Source organism: Oncorhynchus clarkii, chromosome 25, assembly GCF_045791955.1.
Source record: "Oncorhynchus clarkii lewisi isolate Uvic-CL-2024 chromosome 25, UVic_Ocla_1.0, whole genome shotgun sequence".
NCBI classification, from domain to species: Eukaryota; Metazoa; Chordata; class Actinopteri; order Salmoniformes; family Salmonidae; genus Oncorhynchus; species Oncorhynchus clarkii.
The window spans coordinates 3,638,791-3,660,050 of NC_092171.1; the positions used below are offsets into that span (position 1 = coordinate 3,638,791).

Consider the following 21,260-nt stretch of genomic DNA (forward strand, 5'->3'; position numbering starts at 1 on the left):
CATTGTCATGCGGTAACAGGAAAGGGCCTTCCTCAAACTTTTGTACTTTTGCAAATAATTGTCTATAATGTCATTGTGTGCTGTAGCGTTAAGATTTCCCTTCACTGGAACTAAGGGGCCTAGCCTGAACCATGAAAAACAGTCCCCTACCATTATTTCTCCTCAACCAAACTTTACAGTTGGCACTATGCATTGGGGCAGGTAGCATTCTGCTGGCATCCGCCAAACACAGATTCGTCCACCGGACTGCCAGATGGAGAAGCATGATTCATCACTGCAGAGAAAGTGTTTCCACTGCTCCAGATTCCAATGGCGGCAAGCTTTATACCACTCCAGCCGATGCTTGGCATTGCGCATTGTTATCTTAGGCTTGTGTGCGGCTGCTCAGCCATGGAAACCCATTTCATGAAGCTCCCGACAAACAGTTGTTGTGCTGATGCTGCTTCCACAGGCAGTTTGGAACTCGGTAGTGAGTGTTGCAACTGAGGACAGATTATTTTTACGAGCTAAGCACTTCAGCATTTGGCGGTCCCGTTCTGTGAGCTTGTGTGGCCTATAACTTGAACTGGAAACGCCTAGTCGTTTCCACTTCAAAATAACAGCACTTACAGTTGACCAGGGCAGCTCTAGCAGGACAGAAAATAGATGAACTGACTTGTTGGAAAGGTGGCATTCTATGACGGTGCCACGTTGAAAGTCACTGAGCTCTTCAGTAAGGCCATTCTACTGCCAATGTTTGTCTATGAAGATTGCATGGCTGTGTGCTCAATTTTATACACCTGTCAGAAACGGGTATGGGTGAAATACCCGAATCCACTCATTTGAAGGGGTATCCACATACTTTTGTATATACTGTATAGTGTACATATTAATATCCTTATATACAGTGCAGTTAAATCAGATCTTTAGAAAGAGCAGAGGCGCTATGAAACAATGTTATTTTTTTCTTCATTTAAACTTGCTTTTTGCCTAAGTAAACGCTGGTGGCAGAGCATTCAACGATGACATGGCTGTATACATAACTGAGCGACGCATTAAGTCTGTTATTGGTTTGGGTACCATGAAGAAACACGTAGTGGCATGTCTGGTGGGGTATCTATGTATGTTTGAAGTGTATGCAAATACAGTTGAAGTCTGAAGTTTACATACACTTAGGTTGGAGTCATTAAAACTCGTTTTTCAACCACTCCACAAATTTCATGTTAACAAACTATAGCTTTGGCAAGTCGGTTACGACATCTACTTTGTGCATGACGCAAGTCATTTTTCCAACAATTGTTTAAAGACAGATTATTTCACTTATAATTCACTGTATCACAATACCAGTGGGTCAGAAGTTTACATACACTAAGTTGACTGTGCCTTTAAACAGCTTGGAAAATTCCAGAAAATTATGTCATGGCTTTAGAAGCTTCTGATAGGCTAATTGACATCATTTGAGTCAATTGGAGGTGTACCTGTGGATGTATTTCAAGGCCTACCTTCAAACTCAGTGCCTCTTTGCTTGAAATCATGGAAAAATCAAAAGAAATCAGCCAAGACCTCAGGAAAAACCATTTTAGACCTCCACAAGTCTGGTTCATCCTTGGGAGCAATTTCTAAATGCCTGAAGATACCACGTTCATCTGTACAAACAATAGTAGGTAAGTATAAACACCATGGGAATCAATCCCAGAACAACGGCAAAGGACCCTGTGAAGATGCTGGAGGAGACAGGTACAAAAGTATCTATATTCACAGTAAAATTAGTCCTATATCGACATAACCTGAAAGGCCGCTCAGCAAGGAAGAAGCCACTGCTCCAAAACCACCATAAAACAGACAGACTACGGTTTGCAACTGCACATGGGGACAAAGATTGTACTTTTTGGAGACATGTCCTCTGATTTGATGAAACAAAAATAGAACTGTTTGGCCATAATGACCATCATTATGTTTGGAGGAAAAAGGGGGATCGTCGCAATCTGAAGAACACCATCCTAACCGTGAAGCACGGGGGTGGCAGCATCACAAAATAGATGACATCATGAGGATGGAAAAATTATGTGGATATATTAAAGTAACATCTCAAGACATCATTCAGGAAGTTAAAGCTTGGTCGCAAATGGGTCTTCCAACTGGACAATGACCCCAAGCATACTTCCAAAGTTGTGGGAAAATGGCTTAAGGACAACAAAGTCAAGGTATTGGAGTGGCAATCACAAAGCCCTGACCTCAATCCTATAGATTATTTTTGGGCAGAAATGAAAAACTGTGTGTAGCAAGGAGGCCTACAAACCTTACACCAGCTCTGTCAGGGGAAATGGGCCAAAATTCACCCAACTTATTGTGGGATGCTTTCTACCCGAAACGTTTAACCCAAGTTAAACAATTTAAAGGCAATGCTACCAAATACTAATGGAGTGTATGTAAACTTCTGACCCACTGGGAATGTGATGAAAGAAATAAAAGCTGAAATAAATCATTCTCTCTACTATTATTCTGACATTTCACATTCTTAAAATAAAGTAGTGATCCTAACTGACCAAAAACAGGTCATTTTTACTAGGATTAAATGTCAGGAATTGTGAAAAAACGGAGTTTAAATGTATTTGGCTAAGGTGTATGTAAACTTCCGACTTCAACTGTAGATTATATAAGTGGTTAGGCATTTTCATCACACAATTGTTTCTTTTTAAGACTAGAAGAGAAGTAGTCAATTTCTACTCAACCCTCAGTCATGAAAGACTATCATGCATGTTGCTTTGTTTTGAGCCAAGTGCAGTCTTTCTTTGCTGACCGTATTACTGGACAGTAATCAAGATGCGACAAGATCAAAGCCTGAACAACTAGTACAGTTGATCTTTGTGTAAAAAAAGAAATTTGAATCTTTGTTTTTATAACACACATACATCTCCCCATCTTCACAACAACTTTGTCAATATGACTTTACCATGATAACTGACCATCCAATGTTACTCCTATGAGTTCAGTTTCTTCAACTATGCTCAACTGCAGTTTAGGTTTAGGTCTAGAATGCTTTGCACCAAATACAATGCTTTGGGTTTTAGATGTATTTAAGACCAGTTTATTTCTAATTACCCATTCTGACACTGCCTGTAACTCCTTGCTAAGAGTCTCAGTGCCTGTAGGTGCTGATGTGTAGACTGTGCAATCATCAGCATACATAGTAATTTTATCTTCTTGTAAGACAAGTGGCAAATAATTTGTAAAATAAAGAAGTGTAACGCCCCAAGGCAGCGGCCCTGAGGGATGCCGCACTGTACATAGCTGATGTTAGAGAAGTTTCCATTGAAGAATACTCTGAGTTCTATTGGATAAGTAACTCTCCAAGTGTGTGATGGCAAGTTCGTTTTTTCAATAACAAATCATGATCAATAACATCAAGTTAATAACATCTAGTTCATTTTATCCTTGTTTTCATTTCAACAATTTACTATCTGTGAGGTGCTAGATGCCTTGCTTAAGATTGATGTAAAAGAAAATCCGCTGGAGCTGTTATGCTTGATCCACTTTTGCTGCAGCTCTCTGCCCCTCTGATTGTTGAATCCTTAATCCATATTTTTTACCTGAAAATTATATCTGGTTTGGATGGCGGCCCATGTACTTCCCCTTAACGAAGGTGGTGACACTTGTGACCTAAATAATTAAAACCCTATTTCTAAACGTTCTTGTCTAGCTATACTATTAGAAGCCTTGATTTATTATCAGGTAAGATCTTTCTTATCTTTGAAATGTATCCTAAATGTACATCAGTCGGGTTTTAGACCAGCACTATCTCTGCTGCATCCCTAGTTATAAATGATGTTATTAACTGTGTGGATAAAAGGCTGCATTGTGCTGCTCATCTTCATTGACCTGTCAAAGGCTTTCAATACTATTGATCACTCACTGCTAATTCAGAGGCTTTCCTCAATTGGCCTAGAGCAGGCTGCATATAACTGGTTTAAAAATTACTTGACAGATAGAACTCGAAGCATATCTACTAATGGTGTTAAATCAGTTTTCCTGGATATTACGAAAGTTGTCCCGCATGGGTCGGTTCTGGGTCTTTGTTAACTGTTTTCATTAACAATATCGACTTATCTGTAAAAAAAATATATAAATAAGTACAGTACCTGCCTTGTATGCCGTTGACACTGTTGTGTATGCTATTGCCGCCACGGTTGGCCAGGCTCTATCTGAACTACAGTCTGCCTTCATTGTATTACAGAAAAACTTTATTGACCTGAAATTAGTACTGCATGCAGTTTAAACTAAGCATATATTGTTCTCTAGAGCGCATAAAAAGCTGTCTTTAATTAGCATATTGATGAGTTAGAAGCTGAGAATAAAAATGTGGCTTCTTCAATAGAAATAGAAGTGCCTCTCGCTAAATAGTAGAAAGCAGATTATTCAGTCAATGTTCCTATTGGTCCTAGTCTATGACTGAAATTCACTTCATTAAAGCCGTCAGATATCATAGCGCACTGGGCTTTATTACGGGCAACAATTTTAGCATTCATCATTGCAATCTCTACCAGAAAGTTGGTTGGCACTCTTTGATGTCACATCGGTTGATACATGGCTATGTTTTCAGTTATAAAGCCCTTTAACAAAACGTCCCACTGTACCAAACATCATTACTAAACTTTAGACATACGAGTTATCACATCTGGTCTGTGGCCTGAATGCAAAGCGCTATGTCTGGAGAAAACCAGCCACAGCTCATCGCCCATCTAACACCATCCCTACTGTGTGCATGGTGGTGGCAGCATCATCCTATGGGGATGTTTTTCAGCTACAGGGACTGGGACACTGGTAAAGATAGAGGGAACAATGAATGGAGAAAAATACAGACCAATCCTTAATGAGAACCTGCTTCAGAGTGCAAACGACTTTAGACTGGGGCGAAGTTTTGGGACAGTCCCACTCTTTACATATTTTGTCATGTTTGGATAAAGGTGAAATGTAAATGAGAGAGTGCTGAAATAGTAGTAGGCCAGACTCGACCCTTGCTTGCAGCAGTATATTGTACATGTGCTCGAGAGGCAGTAACCCAGACAGCCAGACCATCCCAGACCACAAAAGTATACCTTCATAGTAGCTGGGTTTAAAGAGTGTGTGTGACGGCAGTACCTGTAAATGTCCCTGGCCATTCCAAAGTCCCCTATCTTGGCCACTCTCCCCTGTCCTTTGGTGGTCAGCAGGCAGTTCCGAGCTGCAATGTCCCTGCAAAGTAACAAGACAAGAAGAACCTTACAGAGGAAAGTGTTTGTGTTCAAATCACATTTTATTGGTCACATACACATATTTAGCAGATATTATTGCATATGTAGCAAAATGCTTGTGTTCCTAGCTCCAACAGTGCAGTAGTATCTAACAATACACACAAATCTGAAAGTAAAATAATGGAATTACGAAAAATATAAGTGTTAGGATGAACAATGTCGGAGTGTCATTGACTAGAATACAGTAGAATACAGTATATACATATGAAATTAGTAAAACAGTATGTAAACATTATTAAATTGACTAGTGTTCCACTATATAAGTGACCAGTAATTCCATTTATATGTACAGTACATAGGGCAGCAGCCTCTAAGGTGCAGGGTTGAGTAACCGGGTGGTAGCCGGCTAGTGACAGTTTCTAACTTCAGGGCAGGGTACTGGGTGGAGGCCGGCTAGTGATGGCTATTTAACAGTCTGATGGCCTTGAGATAGAAGCTGTTTTTCAGTGTCTCGGTCCCAGCTTTAATGCAACTGTACTGACCTCGCCATCTGTATGATAGCGGGGTGAACAGGCCGTGGCTCAAGTGGTTGATGTCCTTGTTGATCTTGTTGGCCTTCCTGTGACATTGGGTACTGTAGGTGTCCTGGAAGGTAGGCAGTGTGCTACCAGTGATGCGTTGGGCAAACCACACCACCCTCTGGAGAGCCCTCTGGTTGCTGGCGGTGCAGTTGCCATACCAGGCGGTGATATAGTGCGACAGGATGCTCTCAATTGTGCATCTGTAATAGTTTGTGAGGTTCTTAGGGGCCAAACCGTATTTGCACCTTCTTCACCACACTGCCTGTGTGGGTAGACCATTTCAGATTTTCAGTGATGTGTTCAGTGATGAGGAACTTGAAGCTTTTCACCTTCTCCCCTGCGGTCCTGTTGAGGTGAATCTAATATGGTGCCAGAGGAGGAGCCGGAGGAGATGGCTGCCGTATTACGACCTCCTAACCAATTGTGCTATTGTGTGTGTTTTTTCCAGTATTTGTAACTTATTTTGTACATAATGTTTCTGCCACTATCTCTTATGGGGTGGCAGGTAGCCTAGTAGTTAGAGCATTGGGCCAGTAACCTAAAGGTTGCTAGATCGAATCCCCGAGCTGGCAAGGTAAAAATCTGTCGTTCTGCCCCTGAACAAGGCAGTTAACCCACTGTTCCTAGGCCGTCATTGTAATTAAGAATTTGTTCTTAACTGACTTGCCTAGTTAAATAAAGGTACACTTTTTTTAAAGGAGGACAGCAGATAGAGTAAATTATTGTAAATATTTTTTTATCCTTTTTTTTTTAAAGGGGAGGATCAGCTTTAATATTGCGGATAGATTGTTGCTTCCATCAATGCAACTGTCTCCATAATTTCTAATCCCCCATATATTTATATGCTGGCACTAAGACCGCACTCAAAAAGCTGTATAAGGCCATAAGCAAACAGGAAAACGCTCATCCAGAGGCGGCGCTCCTATTGGCCAGGGAAACTTAAATCCGTTTTACCTCATTTCTACCAGCATGTTAAATGTGCATCCAGAGGGGAAAAAACTCTAGAGCACCTTTACTCCACACACAGATACGCATACAAAGCTCTCCCTCGCCCTCTATTTGGCAAATGTGACCATAATTATATCCTCCTGATACCTGTATACAAGCAAAAACTAAAGCAGGAAGCACCAGTGACTCGGTCAATAAAGAAGTGGTCAGATGACACAGAAGCATGAGAGCATCAGCTGTTCCGGACGACTGTGTGATCACGCTCTCCGTAGCCGATGTAAGTAAGCAATTTAAACAGGTCAACATTCACAATTCCGCAGGGCCAGATGGATTACCAGGACGTGTACTCCGAGCATGTGCTGACCAACTGGCAAGTGTCTTCACTGACATTTTCAACCCTTCCCTGACTGAGTCTGCAATACCAACATGTTTCAAGCAGACCACCATAGTCCCTGTGCCCAAAATCACTAAGGTAACCTGCCTAAATGACAACCGGCCCGTAGCACTCACGTCTATAGCCATGAAGTGCTTTGAAAGGCAGGTCATTGCTCACATTGACACCATTATCCCAGAAACCCTAAACCCTCTCCAATTTGCATACCGCCCCAACAGATCCACAGATGATGCAATCTCTATTGTGATTGTCTCCACCCTCTCCAGGTGTCACTCATTTTCCCCACGGCGCTGGGTTTTTCTTTGTGGAGAAGAAGGACAAGACCCTGCGTCCGTGCATTGACTACCGGGGTCTTAATGATTTAACGATCAAGAATCGTTATCCCCTACCCCTCCTCTCCTCGGCCTTCGAACCACTCCAGGGAGCCACCATTTTTTCCAAACTGGACCTTCGGAATGCCTACCACCTGGTTTGGATATGCGAAGGAGATGAGTGGAAGACAGCCTTTAATACAGCCAGTGGACATTATGAGTACCAGGTCATGCCGTTTGGACTCACCAACGTCCCCGCTGTTTTTCAGGCTCTAGTAAACAATGTGCTCCAGGACATGCTAAACCGTTTCATGTTCGTTTACCTTGACAACATCCTGTTTTTTCCCCGGTCTGCCCAAGAACACGTTCTTCATGATAGACGAGTCGTTCAGCATCTCCTGGAGAACCAATTGTTTGTGAAGGCCGAGAAATGTGAGTTTCACCGCTCAACAATCTCCTATCTAGGATATGTCATCGCTGATGGAAATGTGCAAATGGATTAGGAAAAAGTGAAAGCGATGGTGGAGTGGCCTCAGCCTACGTCAAGGGTGCAGTTGCAACGTTTCCTGGGGTTCGCTAATTTCTACCGCCGTTTCATTCGGGGCTACAGAACTCCAGCGACTCCCCTCTCGGCACTCACCTCTCCCGAAGTACCGTTCACATGGTCTCCAGTGGTTGACAAAGCCTTTGTGGAGCTGAAACATCGGTTCACCACAGCACCCATCCTCGTACATCCGGATCCATCCCGTCAATTTGTGGTAGAGGTTGATGCTTGTGATGTTGGAGTGGGGACCATCCTGTCCGGCAGAGAGGAACTATGACGTTGGCAACAGAGAACTCCTGGCTGTCAAGTTGGAGCTGGAGGAGTGGAGGCATTGGCTGGAAGGAACAGCCCTTCCTGGTCTGGACCGACTATAAAAATGTGGAATATCTCAGTACAGCCAAGCTCCTTAACTCCAGGCAGGCCCGGTGGGCTTTATCGTTCACCAGATTCAACTTCACCATTTCCTACCGCCCAGGGTCCAAAAATGTGAAGCCGGACGCCCTCTCCTGCATATACAGTTCCTCTGCCACACCCTCGGTCTCCGAAACCATTCTCCCTACCTTATGCCTTGCCCCTTCATTGGTTTAAAACCTTGGTTCGCAAGGCCCAACATTCCCAGCCGGAACCTGAAGGGGGCCCGGCTAAACGGTTATTTGTTCCTAACTTAATCCGGTCCCGGGTCCTGGAATGGGCTCATTCCTCAAGGCTGACCTGTCATCCAGGTTCTCGTCGTACCCTAGCCTTCATCCGACAATGTTTCTGGTGATCCACAGTGATTCCTGAAATTTCTGCATTCATCACCTGGTGCTCAGAACAAGACTCCACAGCAAGCTCCTTCGGGCCTCCTTAAACCACTACCTGTCCCTCATCGTCCCTGGTCCATATATCTCTCTGGGCTTTGTCACTGGGCTCCCTCCGTCTGATGGCAACACTGTTATTCTGATGGTAGTGGATCGATTCTCCAAGGCCGCCCATTTCATCCCTATCCCCAAACTAACCTCTGCCAAGGAGACGACCCAGCTTATGGTGCAGCACATCTTCCCGATCCATGGACTCCCGGTGGACGTGGTCTCCGACCGGGGTCCTCAGTTCTCGTCTCAGTTCTGGAAGGCATTCTGCACCCTTATTGGATCGTTGGCCAGCCTGTCCTCCAGATTTCATCCCCAATCCAACGGCCAGTCGGAGCGAGTAAACTAGGACCCAGAAACCACCCTGAGATGCCTGGTCTCAACCAACCGCACTACCTGGAGCCGATAACTGGTCTGGGTGGAGTATGCCTGGAACACCCTTCCCTGTTCGGCCACAGGACTCTTTCCTTTTGAGTGCTCTTTGGGGTATCAACCTCCAGTCTTCCCGGGACAAGAGCAGGAGGTCATCGTACCCTCGGCCCAGATGTTTGTCTGCTGCTGTCGACGTACCTGGAGAAGAGCTCAGGCGGCAATTGTCAAGATCAACTCCAGGTATCGTCGACAAGCGGATCGTCGTTGGACCCCTGCTCCCCGCTACCGCATAGGGTATTGCTTTCCACTCGGGACCTGCCCCTTCAGTTGGAGTTCCGCAAACTGGCCCCCGTTGCATTGGTCCTTTTCCCATCCCCGTACCCTCCTTATTCACCCTACCTTGTGTCTAGGATTAAGCCTGTGTCTCACAGTCCTTTGTCTTCTGTTTCTAAGCTTATCCCTCCCCCCTGGGTCATCGATGGCCAGCCAGAGTATACGGTGTGACGCCTCCTGAGCGTTCGACCATGGGGCAGGGTTTTGGGAGGGTTATGGTTATTTTATTTTTCTGGCACCACTCCGTCAGGGACCTCACCTCCTACCTGTTGGCTGTCTTGTCATTGTTGGTAATCAGGCCTACTACTGTTGTGTTGACTGCGACTTGATGATTGACTGCGTGGCCACGCAGTCATGGGTGAACAGGGAGTACAGGAGGGGTCTGAGCATGCACGCTTGTGGGGCCCCTGTGTTGAGGATCAGCATAGCGTAGGTATTGTTCCCTACCTTCACCACATGGGGGTGGCCCGTCAGCAAGTCCAGGACCCAGTTGCATAGGTCAGGGTTCAGACCCAGGGTACAAGCTTAATGATGAGCTTGGAGGGTACTATAGTGTTGAAGGATGAGCTTTAGTCAATAAACAACATTCTTATATTGCTATTCCTCTTGTCCAGATAGGGTAATGAGCAGGGTGACTGTGACTTTTTGTGAACGGATGTTGTACCTAATAAACTGGCCGGTGAGTGCATGTGGACACCCATATGTTGTTGTAGTATGATAAAGTGTTTGCAACTGTTTGAGATTGTGTGAATGTGGGGTCTGTGTCTTTGTGTGTTTGTGTGTGCATGCGCACGTATGTGTGCTGGTATGTATAAGTGGGTAAAATGAGTTTGTGTGTGAGAAAGAGTATGTGTCTGTCACTGCATATTATGCTGGTTTGACTATATGTGAACACTATGTGCACACACTTACACTATAAATACACAATAGTATGTGGACACCCCTTCTAATTAATGGATTTGGATATTTCAGCCAGGTATATAAAATTGAGCACACAGCCATGCAATCTCCATAGACAAACATTAGCTGTAGAATGGCCTTACTGAAGAGCTCAGTGACTTTCAACATGGCACCGTCATAGGATGCCACCTTTCCAACAAGTCAGTTCGTCAAATTTCTGCCCTGCTGTTATAGCAGCAAATGGGGGACCAACTCCGTATTAAAGCCCATGATTTTGGAACGAGATGTTCGACAAGCAGGTGTCCACATACTTTTGGTCTTGTAGTGTAAGTCCATGTATGTTTTTCTACCATAGTAGGCCTACCGGTGTATAAACTGGTTCTCCTCCAGGTATTGGCATCCCTGTGCGATATCTCTGGCCACGTTGAGCAGGTCCACCATGGAGAGACTAGAGGGGTGCTCCTATAAAGACATACCAGACAGAGAGGGAGAGATCAGACTCATACATACAGAGAGACATATACAGAGATACAAACAGGTGGGCAGACAGACAGACGGATGTACTGAAGAGCAGAGCAGCCAAACACTTTTGTTGTTCTTCTGTTAGCTTTCAGACTGAAATATTTTAATCTACTCAATAAAGTACCCCTACACTCAAAAAAAGAAGGTTATTGAGGGGTTCTTTGTCAATGGTGACCCTGCTGAAGAAAACAGCATACATTTCAAACTGGTCCATGCTGGTCTATTTTTTATTTATTTCACCTTTATTTGACCAGGTAGGCTAGTTGAGAAAAAGTTCTCATTTACAACTGTGACCTGGCCAAGATAAAGCAAAGCAGTTCGACACATACCACAACACAGAGTTACACATGGAATAAACAAACATACAGTCAATAATACAGTAGAAAAAAGTATACAGTAGTGGCCAAAAGCAAGCATTTCATAAGTGTCAAAGGCTTTTACTGACAATTACATGAAGTTGATGCAAAAGAGTCAATATTTGCAGTGTTGACCCTTCTTTTTCAAGACCTCTGCAGTCCGTTCTGGCATGCTGTCAATGAACTTCTGGGCCACATCATGACTGATGGCAGCCCATTCTTCCATAATCAATGATTGAAGTTTATCAGAAATTGTAGGTTTTTGTTTGTCCACCCGCCTCTTGAGGATTGACCACAAGTTCTCAATGGGATTAAGGTCTAGGGAGTTTCCTGGCCATGGACGCAAATTATCTATGTTTTGTTCCCCAAGCCACTTAGTTATCACTTTTGCATTATGGCAAGGTGCTCCATCATGCTGGAAAAGGCATTGTTCGTCACCAAACAGTTCCTGGATGATAGGGAGAAGTTGCTCTCGGAGGATGTGTTGGTACCATTCTTTATTCATGGTTCTTAGGCAAAATTGTGAGTGAGCCCACTCCCTTGGCTGAGAAGCAACCCCACACATGAATGGTCTCAGGATGCTTTACTGTTGGAATGACACAGGACTGATGGTAGCGCTCACCTTGTCTTCTCCGGACAAGCTTTTTTCTGGATGCCCCAAACAATCGGAAAGGGGATTCGTCAGAGACAATGACTTTACCCCAGTCCTCAGCAGTCTAATCCCTGTACCTTTTGCAGAATGTCAGTCTGTCCCTGATGTTTTTCTTGTAGAGAAGTGGCTTCTTTGCTGCCCTTCTTGACACCAGGCCATCCTCCAAAAGTATTCGCCTCACTGTGTGTGCAGATGCAATCACACCTGCCTGCTGCCATTCCTGAGCAAGCTCTGTACTGGTGGTGCCCCGATACCGCAGCTGAATCAACTTTAGGAGACGGTCCTGGAGCTTGCTGGACTTTCTTGGGCTCCCTGAAGCCTTCTTCACAACAATTGAACTGCTCTCCTTGAAGTTCTTGATGATCCAATAAATAGTTGATTTAGGTGCAATCTTACTGGCAGTCATATCCTTGCCTGTCAAGCCCTTTTTGTGCAAAGCAATAATGATGGCACGTGTTCACGTGCATGTAACCATGGTTGACAGAGGAAGAACAATGGTTCCAATTATTATTCGATCTTATTCAGCATGACAGAGTGATCTCCAGCCTTGTCCTCATCAACACTCACACCTGTGTTAATGAGAGAATCACTGACATGTCATCTGGTCCTTTTGTGGCAGGGCTGAAATGCAGTGGAAATGTTTTTGGGAGATTCAGTTCATTTGCATGACAAAGAGGGACTTTGCAATTAATTGCATGTCATCTGATCACTCTTCAAAACATTCTAGAGTATATGCAAATTGCCGTCATACAAACTGAGGTAGCAGCCTTTGTGAAAATGAATATTTGTGTCATTCTCAAAACTTTTGGCCACGACTGTAGTGTGGAAGTCTTTCAATCTAAATATTTTAAATTGGACCTATTCCAACAGATAGGGAAATCATAAATCAGACATGATGATGACAGCAAAGTAACCCAACTTTGCAAAACACATTTTCAACACTGTTATTGTTGGAAAAGGTAGCTAATTTTTAAACACTTTTCGAGAGACCTGAAAAGTTAAACATGGCGCTGTCACCGACTGACCAAGAAAGGTCAGTGAAACCATTTAGGTACTACTTGTACAAAGTGAGACTTCAGTGGAGAGATTAAATCTGTGATCAGTTTAACCATCCTACCACCTTTCACAAAATTTTGGCAAAGCTAGCTAGGTGGCTAACATATTAGCTACCTGCCGTTAGCTTGTTAGCTATCAGACATCATGATGCTGCCACAAATTAATGTTCATGTCCATTCTAGTATTCTATGAAGAGTGTCTTTCAACTAAAATAACACAAGGTGTGTAATGTGGAGTAGCTAATAACTATGTTGGCTAGGAACTAAGTTGGTTACTGTAATTCCACTGTCAAAGTTGATAACGTTACTATCAGTCTGACACTATCCAGATGCACTCACACCTGAATGCTGCCATTTCTGAGCATGCTCTGTACTGCTGGTGCCCTGATCCCGCAGCTAAATCAACTTTGCGCTTGCTGGACTTTCTTGGGCACCCTGAAGCCTTCTTCACAACAATTGAACCGCTCTCCTTGAATTTCTTGATGATCCGATAAATGGTTCATTTAGGTGAAATCGTACTGGCAGCAATATCCTTGCCTATGAATCCCTTTTTGTGCAAAGCAATGATGACGGCACATATTTCCTTGCACGTAACCATGATTGACAGAGGAAGAACAATGATTCCAAGCACCACCCTCCTTTTGAAGCTTCCAGTCTGTTATTCAAACTCAATCAGCATGACAGAGTGATCTCCAGCCTTGTCCTCGTCAACACTCACACCTGTGTTAACGAGGCAATCATAACAAACTGAGGCAGCAGACTTTGTGAAAATTAATATTTGTTTCATTCTCAAAAATTCTAGCCATGACTGTATATACAGTGTGTGCAAATGAGGTAAGGCAATAAAATAGGCCATAGTGGCGAGGTAATAACGATATAGCAATTAAACAATGGAGTGATAGATGTGCAGAAGATGAATGTGCAAGTAGAGATACTGGGGTGCAAAGGAGCAAAATAAATAAAGTACTTATGGAGATATGGAGTATCTCCACAGTATGGAGATGAAGTAGTTAGATGGGCTGCTCTGACAGATGGTGCTTGAAGTTAGTGAGGAAGAAAAGAGTCTCGGGCTTCAGCGATTTTTGCAATTCGTTCCAGTCATTGGCAGCAGAGAACTGGAAGGAAAGGCGACCAAACTAAGTGTTGGTTTTGGGGATGACCAGTGAAATATACCTGCTGGAGCGCGTGCTACGGGTGGGTGATGCCTTGGTGACCAGTGAACTGAGATAAGGTTGGGCTTTACCTAGAAAAGACTCATAGATGACCTGGAGCCAGTGGGTTTGGCAACGAATATGTAGTGTGGGCCAGCCAACAAGAGCATACAGGTCGCAGTGGTGGGTAATATATGGGGCTTTGGTGACAAAATGGATGGCACTGTGATAGACTACATCCAGTTTGCTGAGTATATTGTTGGGGGCTATTTTGTAAATGACATTGCTGAAGTCAAGGATCGGTAGAATAGTCCGTTTTACGAGGGCGGCATGAGTGAAGGAGGCTTTGTTGCAGAATAGGAAGCCAATTCTAGATTTAATTTTGGATTGGAGATGCTTAACGTGGGTCTGGAAGGAGAGGCGACAGTCTAACCAGACACCTAAGTATTTGTAGTTCTCCACATATTCTAAGTCAGAACCTTCCAGAGTAGTTAAGCTAGTCGGGCGGGAGAGTGCGGGCAGCAATTGGTTGAAGAGCATGCACTTAGTTTTACTAGCATTTAGGAGCAGATGGAGGCCACGGAAGGAGTGTTGTATGGCGTTGAAGCCTGTCTGGAGGTTAGATAGAACAGTGTCTAAAGAAGGGCCAGATGTATACAGAATGGTGTCGTCGGCGTAGAGGTGGATCAGAGAATCACCAGCAGCAAGAGCGACATCATTGATATATATAGAGAAAAGAGTCGGCCCGAAAATTGAACCCTTTGGCACACCATAGAGACTGCTAGAGGTTCGGACAACAGGCCCTCCAATTTGACACACTGAACTATATCTGAGAAGTAGTTGGTGAAGCAGGCGAGGCAGTCATTTGAGAAGACAAGGCTATTGAGTCTGCTGATAAGAATGCGGTGATTGACTGAGTCAAAAGCCTTGGCCAGGTCGATGAAGACGGCTGCACAGTACTGTCTTTTATCGATGGCGGTTATGATATCGTTTAGGACCTTGAGCGTGGCTGAGGTGCACCCATGTCCAGCTCGGAAACCAGATTGCATAGTGGAGAAGATACGGTGGGATTCGAAGTGGTCGGTGATCTGTAACTTGGCTTTCAAAGATTTTAGAAAGGCAGGGCAAGATGGATTTGGGTCTATAACAGTTTGGGTCTAGAGTGTCTGCTCCTTTGACGAGGGGGATGACCACGGCAGCTTTCCAATCTTTGGGAATCTCAGACGATACGAAAGAGAGGTTGAATAGGCTAGTAATAGAGGTTGCATCAATTACGGCGGATCATTTTAGAAGGACAGGGTCCAGATTGTCGAGCCCAGCTGATTTGTAGGGATCCAGATTTTGCAGCTCTTTGAGAACATCAGCTGTCTGGATTTGGGTGAAGGAGAAGCGGGGGGGGGGGGGGGGGGGGGGTTGGGCAAGTTGCTGCAGGGGGTGCTGAGATGTTGGCCGGGGTAGGGGTAGCCAGATGGAAAGCATGGCCAGCAGTGGAAAAATGCTTATTGAAATGATCGATTATCATAGATTTAGGAGTGGTGACAGTGTTTCCTATCCTCAGTGTAGTGGGCAGCTGAGAGGAGGTGCTCTTATTCTCCATGGAATTTACAGTGTCCCAAAAAAAAATTGGAATTAGTGCTACAGGAAGCAAATTTCTGTTTGAAAAAGCTAGCCTTAGCTTTCCTAACTGACTGAGTATATTGGTTCCTGACTTCCCTGAAAAGTTGCGTATCACAGGGGCTATTCAATGCTAATGCAGAACGCCACAGGATGTTTTGTGGTGGTCAAGGGCAGTCTGGGTTGAACCAAGGGCTATATCTGTTCTTAGGAGGATGTTAAAAGTTAATTTGTGGAATTTCTTTCCTTCTTAATGCATTTGAGCCAATCAGTTGTTTTGTGACAAGATAGGGGTGGTATACAGAATATAACCCTATTTGGTAAAAGACCAAGTCCATAATATGGCAAGAACAGCACAAATAAGCAAGGAGAAACAACAGTCCATCATTACATGAAGGTCAGTCAATCTAGAACATTTCAAGTGCAGTTTTAAAACCCATCAAGCGCTATGATGAAAGTGGCTCTCATGAGGACTGCCACAGGAAAGGAAGACCCAGGGTTACCTCTGCTGCAGTCCTTTTTTGTACTTTTTGAGGTGGAGCGACCCATGAGACAGATAACATTTTTAGTTGAGCTAGATTAGTAGCAGCAAGATAAGGTATTGGGAAAAAATGGTGACAAAGTGATTTCTGTAAGAATTACAGGGTGGGTTACAGTTACCTCGGGGCCTTACCCCACCCTTAAAGGTACCGACCAGTACCGGGTACGTTTTTAAATTTTTATTTCACAAGGCAAGTCAGTTGAGAACAAATTCTTATTTTCAATAACGGCCTAGGAACAGGGGGTTAACTACCCTTTTCAGGGACAAAATGACAGATTTCTACCTTGTCAGCTCGGGGATTTGATCTTGCAACCTCTTGGTTACTAGTTTAATACTCTAACCACTAGGCTACCTGCCATACCGAAAATGGTTTGACATAAGCGCATATTTAGTATCCTATTACTATAGTAACTGTAGAACCTGTCATTGGTTCTACCTGGATCCAGAAGGTTCTGCATGAAAGGGTTATAAATGGAACTCAAAAGGGTTCCCCAATAAGGACATATGACAAAATCCTGCAACCAGAGGGTTCTTCATGATAGGGTTCTTTGTAGAACGCAATTTGGTTCCCCTACAGGGACAAAACAAAGAACCTCACCATGGTTCCTTGTGAGAGAGTTCGATGTCGCACCCAAAAGGGTTCCCCCATAGGGACAAATTACAGAATGTCCGACTCTATTGGTTCTTATCTTTAAATTCAGGTCACTGGCAATTCAGTTCACTGGCAACCAAGAGGTTTGGAGTTCAAATCCTAAAATTGACCCCCAATTAATCAGAATACAGCAGCATACTGTCCCTTATAGCAATAATATCTTAATCCAGTTCCTAAAATTTACTGTATTTTCACGACAACCAGTAGCGGGGACATTTTTAACAGTGTAATGAAGAACCCTCTGGTTATAGCAGTGTAATGAAGAGCCATACAGTATCATTGGCTATACAAAGAACCAATATAAAGAGGTTCTCCACAGCCCAAAAATGTGTTCCCCTGCAGGGACAAAATTAAGTACCTTTTGTTCGGTACTTACTAGTTTATCCTAATGATGGCAAGCAAGACCCACAACCAAGAATAACAAAGAACACATTGTAGCTTGTGTATTTGGCCCTCTCTGTGCATGCACCTTCTTGTTATATTTTGGCAAATGTAGTCAAACACACTTTTCAAGATTTCAGAAATATCTGGTCCAAGGAACCATCTCCTGCTGTTGTGAGCAAGACACTTAGGGCAGCATTTTCCTGTCGCAAAAATACCTACGATGTGAACTAAAGTAATAATGCTATCAACTAACACACTGTTATAATTGAAATATACGGAACAAGCAAGCAAATCAACTGACCAGTCTGGGCCGCGTCTCTCTCAGGAAACTCTTGAGGTCTCCTCCAGCCATCAATTCCAGTAGGATGAAGCGTGGCAGGGCCTGAAGACTCACCCCTATACAGCGCACTATGTTCTGGTGGCTGAATTTACTGCACAGGAAGAGACAGAGAAAAGAGTGGGGGAAGGAATAGGGAGAAAAGGGGGAGGGAGGATAGGGAATGGAGCAAGGAGAGAGGGGGAGGAAGGGAGGAGATCCGGAAGGAGGGAGGTGAGAAGAAACAATGGAGGAAGAAGGAGTAAAGAGAAAGTGATGGATGAGGGGGAGGGGAGAGATGGGGAAGGTGGGAGGAGAGGGTCAGAAATAAAAAGTTATTGCATGGTTGTGGAAGAATGGTCTGCCATGGTAGGAGCATGTTTGTAATACTTCTTCAACCAAAAGCTTGTACGTGTGTGTGAGACTGTGTGTGAGTTTGTGTGTACGTGTGTGTGTTACCTGATAATGAGAGCCTCCATGAGAAAGTCGAGCTCATCCTGCTCAGAGCACACCTCAGGGAGTGTCTATATTAGACGTACACAGAACATATAATGAGGTCATTCAGAAAGAACATAGACAATGTCTCACAGTACTAGGGAGCAATCTACACATTGGGGCTAATTTATGAACATATGCTTAACACTAGAGCTGCTAAAGCAGTCATTTGGACTGCTCATGAATGATTTATTTTTACTACTCTGCCATTTTTAGTCATGCACCCCTAAATAAATCTACACTGAATGTACAAAACATGAATAACACCTACTATTTTTGACTGCTGTTATATTGACACTTATGTTCATTATAATTGCTTTGTGCAGATTTTCACTATTTATCAAGCACACTTGGCACTTATAATGATGTTTAGGCTACTGATGTTTTCATCATTTGACCGCACGTCTTGCTGACCATGAGTCTTGGTGGTTGGGGTATTGTTTTTTTTGCAGATATAAAAATGTGCTGTTCCCACGTTCCAACACATGCTTTCATAGATGTAACAAAGACACTTGAAACACTTGAATGACAATACTATTGTGTTATTTGAAATAGATTTGTATTGTATTCTAATGTCACCTAAGACCTTCATAAACACAACCAAATGACAATTTTTGTGATAGCATATACAGTGTCTTGTAAAAGTATTCACCACTCTTGGCAGTTTTTTCTGTTTTGTTGCATTACAACCTGTAATTTAAATATATTTTTGATTTTGATTTCATGTAATGGACACAAAATAGTCCAAATTGGTGAAGTGAAATGAAAAAAATAACCCGAAAAAAAAAAAAAAAAAAAAAAACGGAAAAGTGGTGTGTGCATATGTATTCACCCCCTTTGCTATGAAGCCCCTAAATAAGATCTGGTGCAACCAATTAGCTTCAGAAGTCACATTATTTAATAAATTAAGTCCACTTGTGTGCAATCTAAGTGTCACATAATCTGTCACATGATCTCATTGTATATATACACCTGTTCCAAAAGGCGCCAGAGTCTGCAACACCACTAAGCAAGGAGCACCACCAAGCGGCACCATGAAGACCAAGGAGCTCCCCAAATACATCAGGGACAAAGTTGTGGAGAAGTACAGATCAGGGTTGTGTTATAAAAAAATATCCGAAACTTTGAACATACCATGGAGCATCATTAAATATATTATAAAAAAATTGAAAGAATATGGCAACACAACAAACCTGCCCCGAGAGGGTGCCGCCCACAAAAACTCACAGACCAGGCAAGGACGACATTAATCAGAGAGGCAACAAAGAGACCAAAGATAACCCGGAAGGAGCTGCAAAGCTCCACAGTGGAGATTGGAGGATCTGTCTACGTAACTACTTTAAGCCGTACACTCCACATAGCTGGGCATTACAGAAGAGTCGCCAGAAAAAAGCCATTGCTTAGATAAAAAAATAAGCAAACACGTTTGGTGTTCGTCAAAAGGCATGTGGGAGACATATGGAAGAAGGTACTCTGGTCAGATTAGACAAAAATTGAGCTTTTTGGCCATCAAGGAAAACGCTATGTCTGGCACAAACCCAACACTTCTCATCACCCCAAGAAGCATGGTGGTGGCAGCATCATGCTGTGGGGATTTTTTTCATCGGCAGGGACTGGGAAACTGGTCAGAATTGAAAGAATGATGTATGGAGCTAAATACAGGGAAATTCTTGAACGAAACCTGTTTCAGTCTTCCAGAGATTTGAGACTTGGACGGAGGTTCACCTTCCAGCAGGAAAATGACCCTAATCATAATGCTAAAGCAGCACTCGAGTGTTTTAGGGAAAACATTAAAATGTCTTGGAACTTGTAGCTGTAATTGCTGCAAAAGGTGGCTCTACAAAGTATTGACTTTGGGGGGATGAATGCATGCATGCATGAATGCATGCTAAATTTTTCAGTTTTGTTGTCTTATTTCTTGTTTGTTTCACAATAAAAAATATGTTGCAACTTTAAAGTGTTAGGCATGTTGTGTAATTTAAATAATACAAAACAAATCCATAGGAAAAATAGGAAAAATGCCAAGGCGGGGTGAATACTTTTGCAAGGCACTGTATGCAAGTATTAGTTACACTGTTAGAATTTTGCTGTCAGAATGACTGCCATTAGCTTGAAGGGGCCTCGAGGCCCAGCAGTCCTAGTTTTCTATTTTTATATATATATGCTGATATGCTTCAGTTTGCTGCCTTATGACTGGTTTCACATTTGTCTCCAGTGACCATAAGGTAAAATATATATAAACCAATTGTCATTTATATTTAAAATCCCCTTATCCAAACAACTTACTAATTTACCAAGCTGTTATCAATAGCTCTTATCAGTTAGTAAATTACAGTGCACGGAGAATGGTGTTATTTATATAGGGAAGAAATACACTCGATTTTGTTCCACTTGAAGCTGTATTCATCGTTTCCTCGTGTGTGGTGGTAAAATTATGAGGTAATTAAGTCAAGGTCAGAATTCGGCTCATCTGAAAGCCACAATTTCATTTCTTTGATCTCAAACCCCAAACTAATAGTGGGTGAATAGCATGTTGTTCTCATGCTTTAAGTTCAAAGTCATTATACGCATTTAGAGAAAAGTGCATACGAAGGGAATTACATTCCATTCACGCACGCTTAACTCGGGTCGGAATTCCCCCTTATTGAATAAAATGCTCATATGTACAAAATACACACATTCTTGCTGATACGTGATGTTTGAGGCCCTGTATATTCTGTCTGTAAGTTGCTTGTTTGTTTGTGGTTTTGCTTGTTTGTTTGTGCCAGGGCTCACCTTAACTGCTACTTGCATGGGATTGGACTCTCCAGGTATCCCTACTGCCATCCCTTCATACACCTCACCGAAGGCACCATGTCCCAGTCCCCTACACACACACACACACACACACACACACACACACACACACACACACACACACACACACACACACACACACACACACACACACACACACACACACACACACACACACACACACACACACACACACACACACACACACAGCACTTAGTAATCTTTCTTCAGTAGAGGTCATTGATTACTGAGTGGAAGGAAAGTGGGCCTATGGACAGTATTGCA

At 43.3% G+C, this 21,260-nt stretch overlaps 1 protein-coding gene across 1 annotated transcript in view; it reads right to left on the reverse strand.

The window, feature by feature from the left end:
- The window catches only part of LOC139384000 (c-ros oncogene 1, receptor tyrosine kinase), a 678,262-nt gene that overhangs the window by 6,331 nt on the left and 650,671 nt on the right, over positions 1–21,260 (reverse strand). Inside the window, exons 21-25 of the mRNA XM_071128628.1 lie at positions 20,955–21,045; positions 18,144–18,208; positions 17,670–17,799; positions 10,806–10,903; positions 5,119–5,211 (exon numbers count right to left, since the gene is read on the reverse strand). Of these exons, the coding sequence (XP_070984729.1) occupies positions 5,119–5,211; positions 10,806–10,903; positions 17,670–17,799; positions 18,144–18,208; positions 20,955–21,045 (477 nt within the window). The remainder of the gene's footprint in view (positions 1–5,118; positions 5,212–10,805; positions 10,904–17,669; positions 17,800–18,143; positions 18,209–20,954; positions 21,046–21,260) is intronic.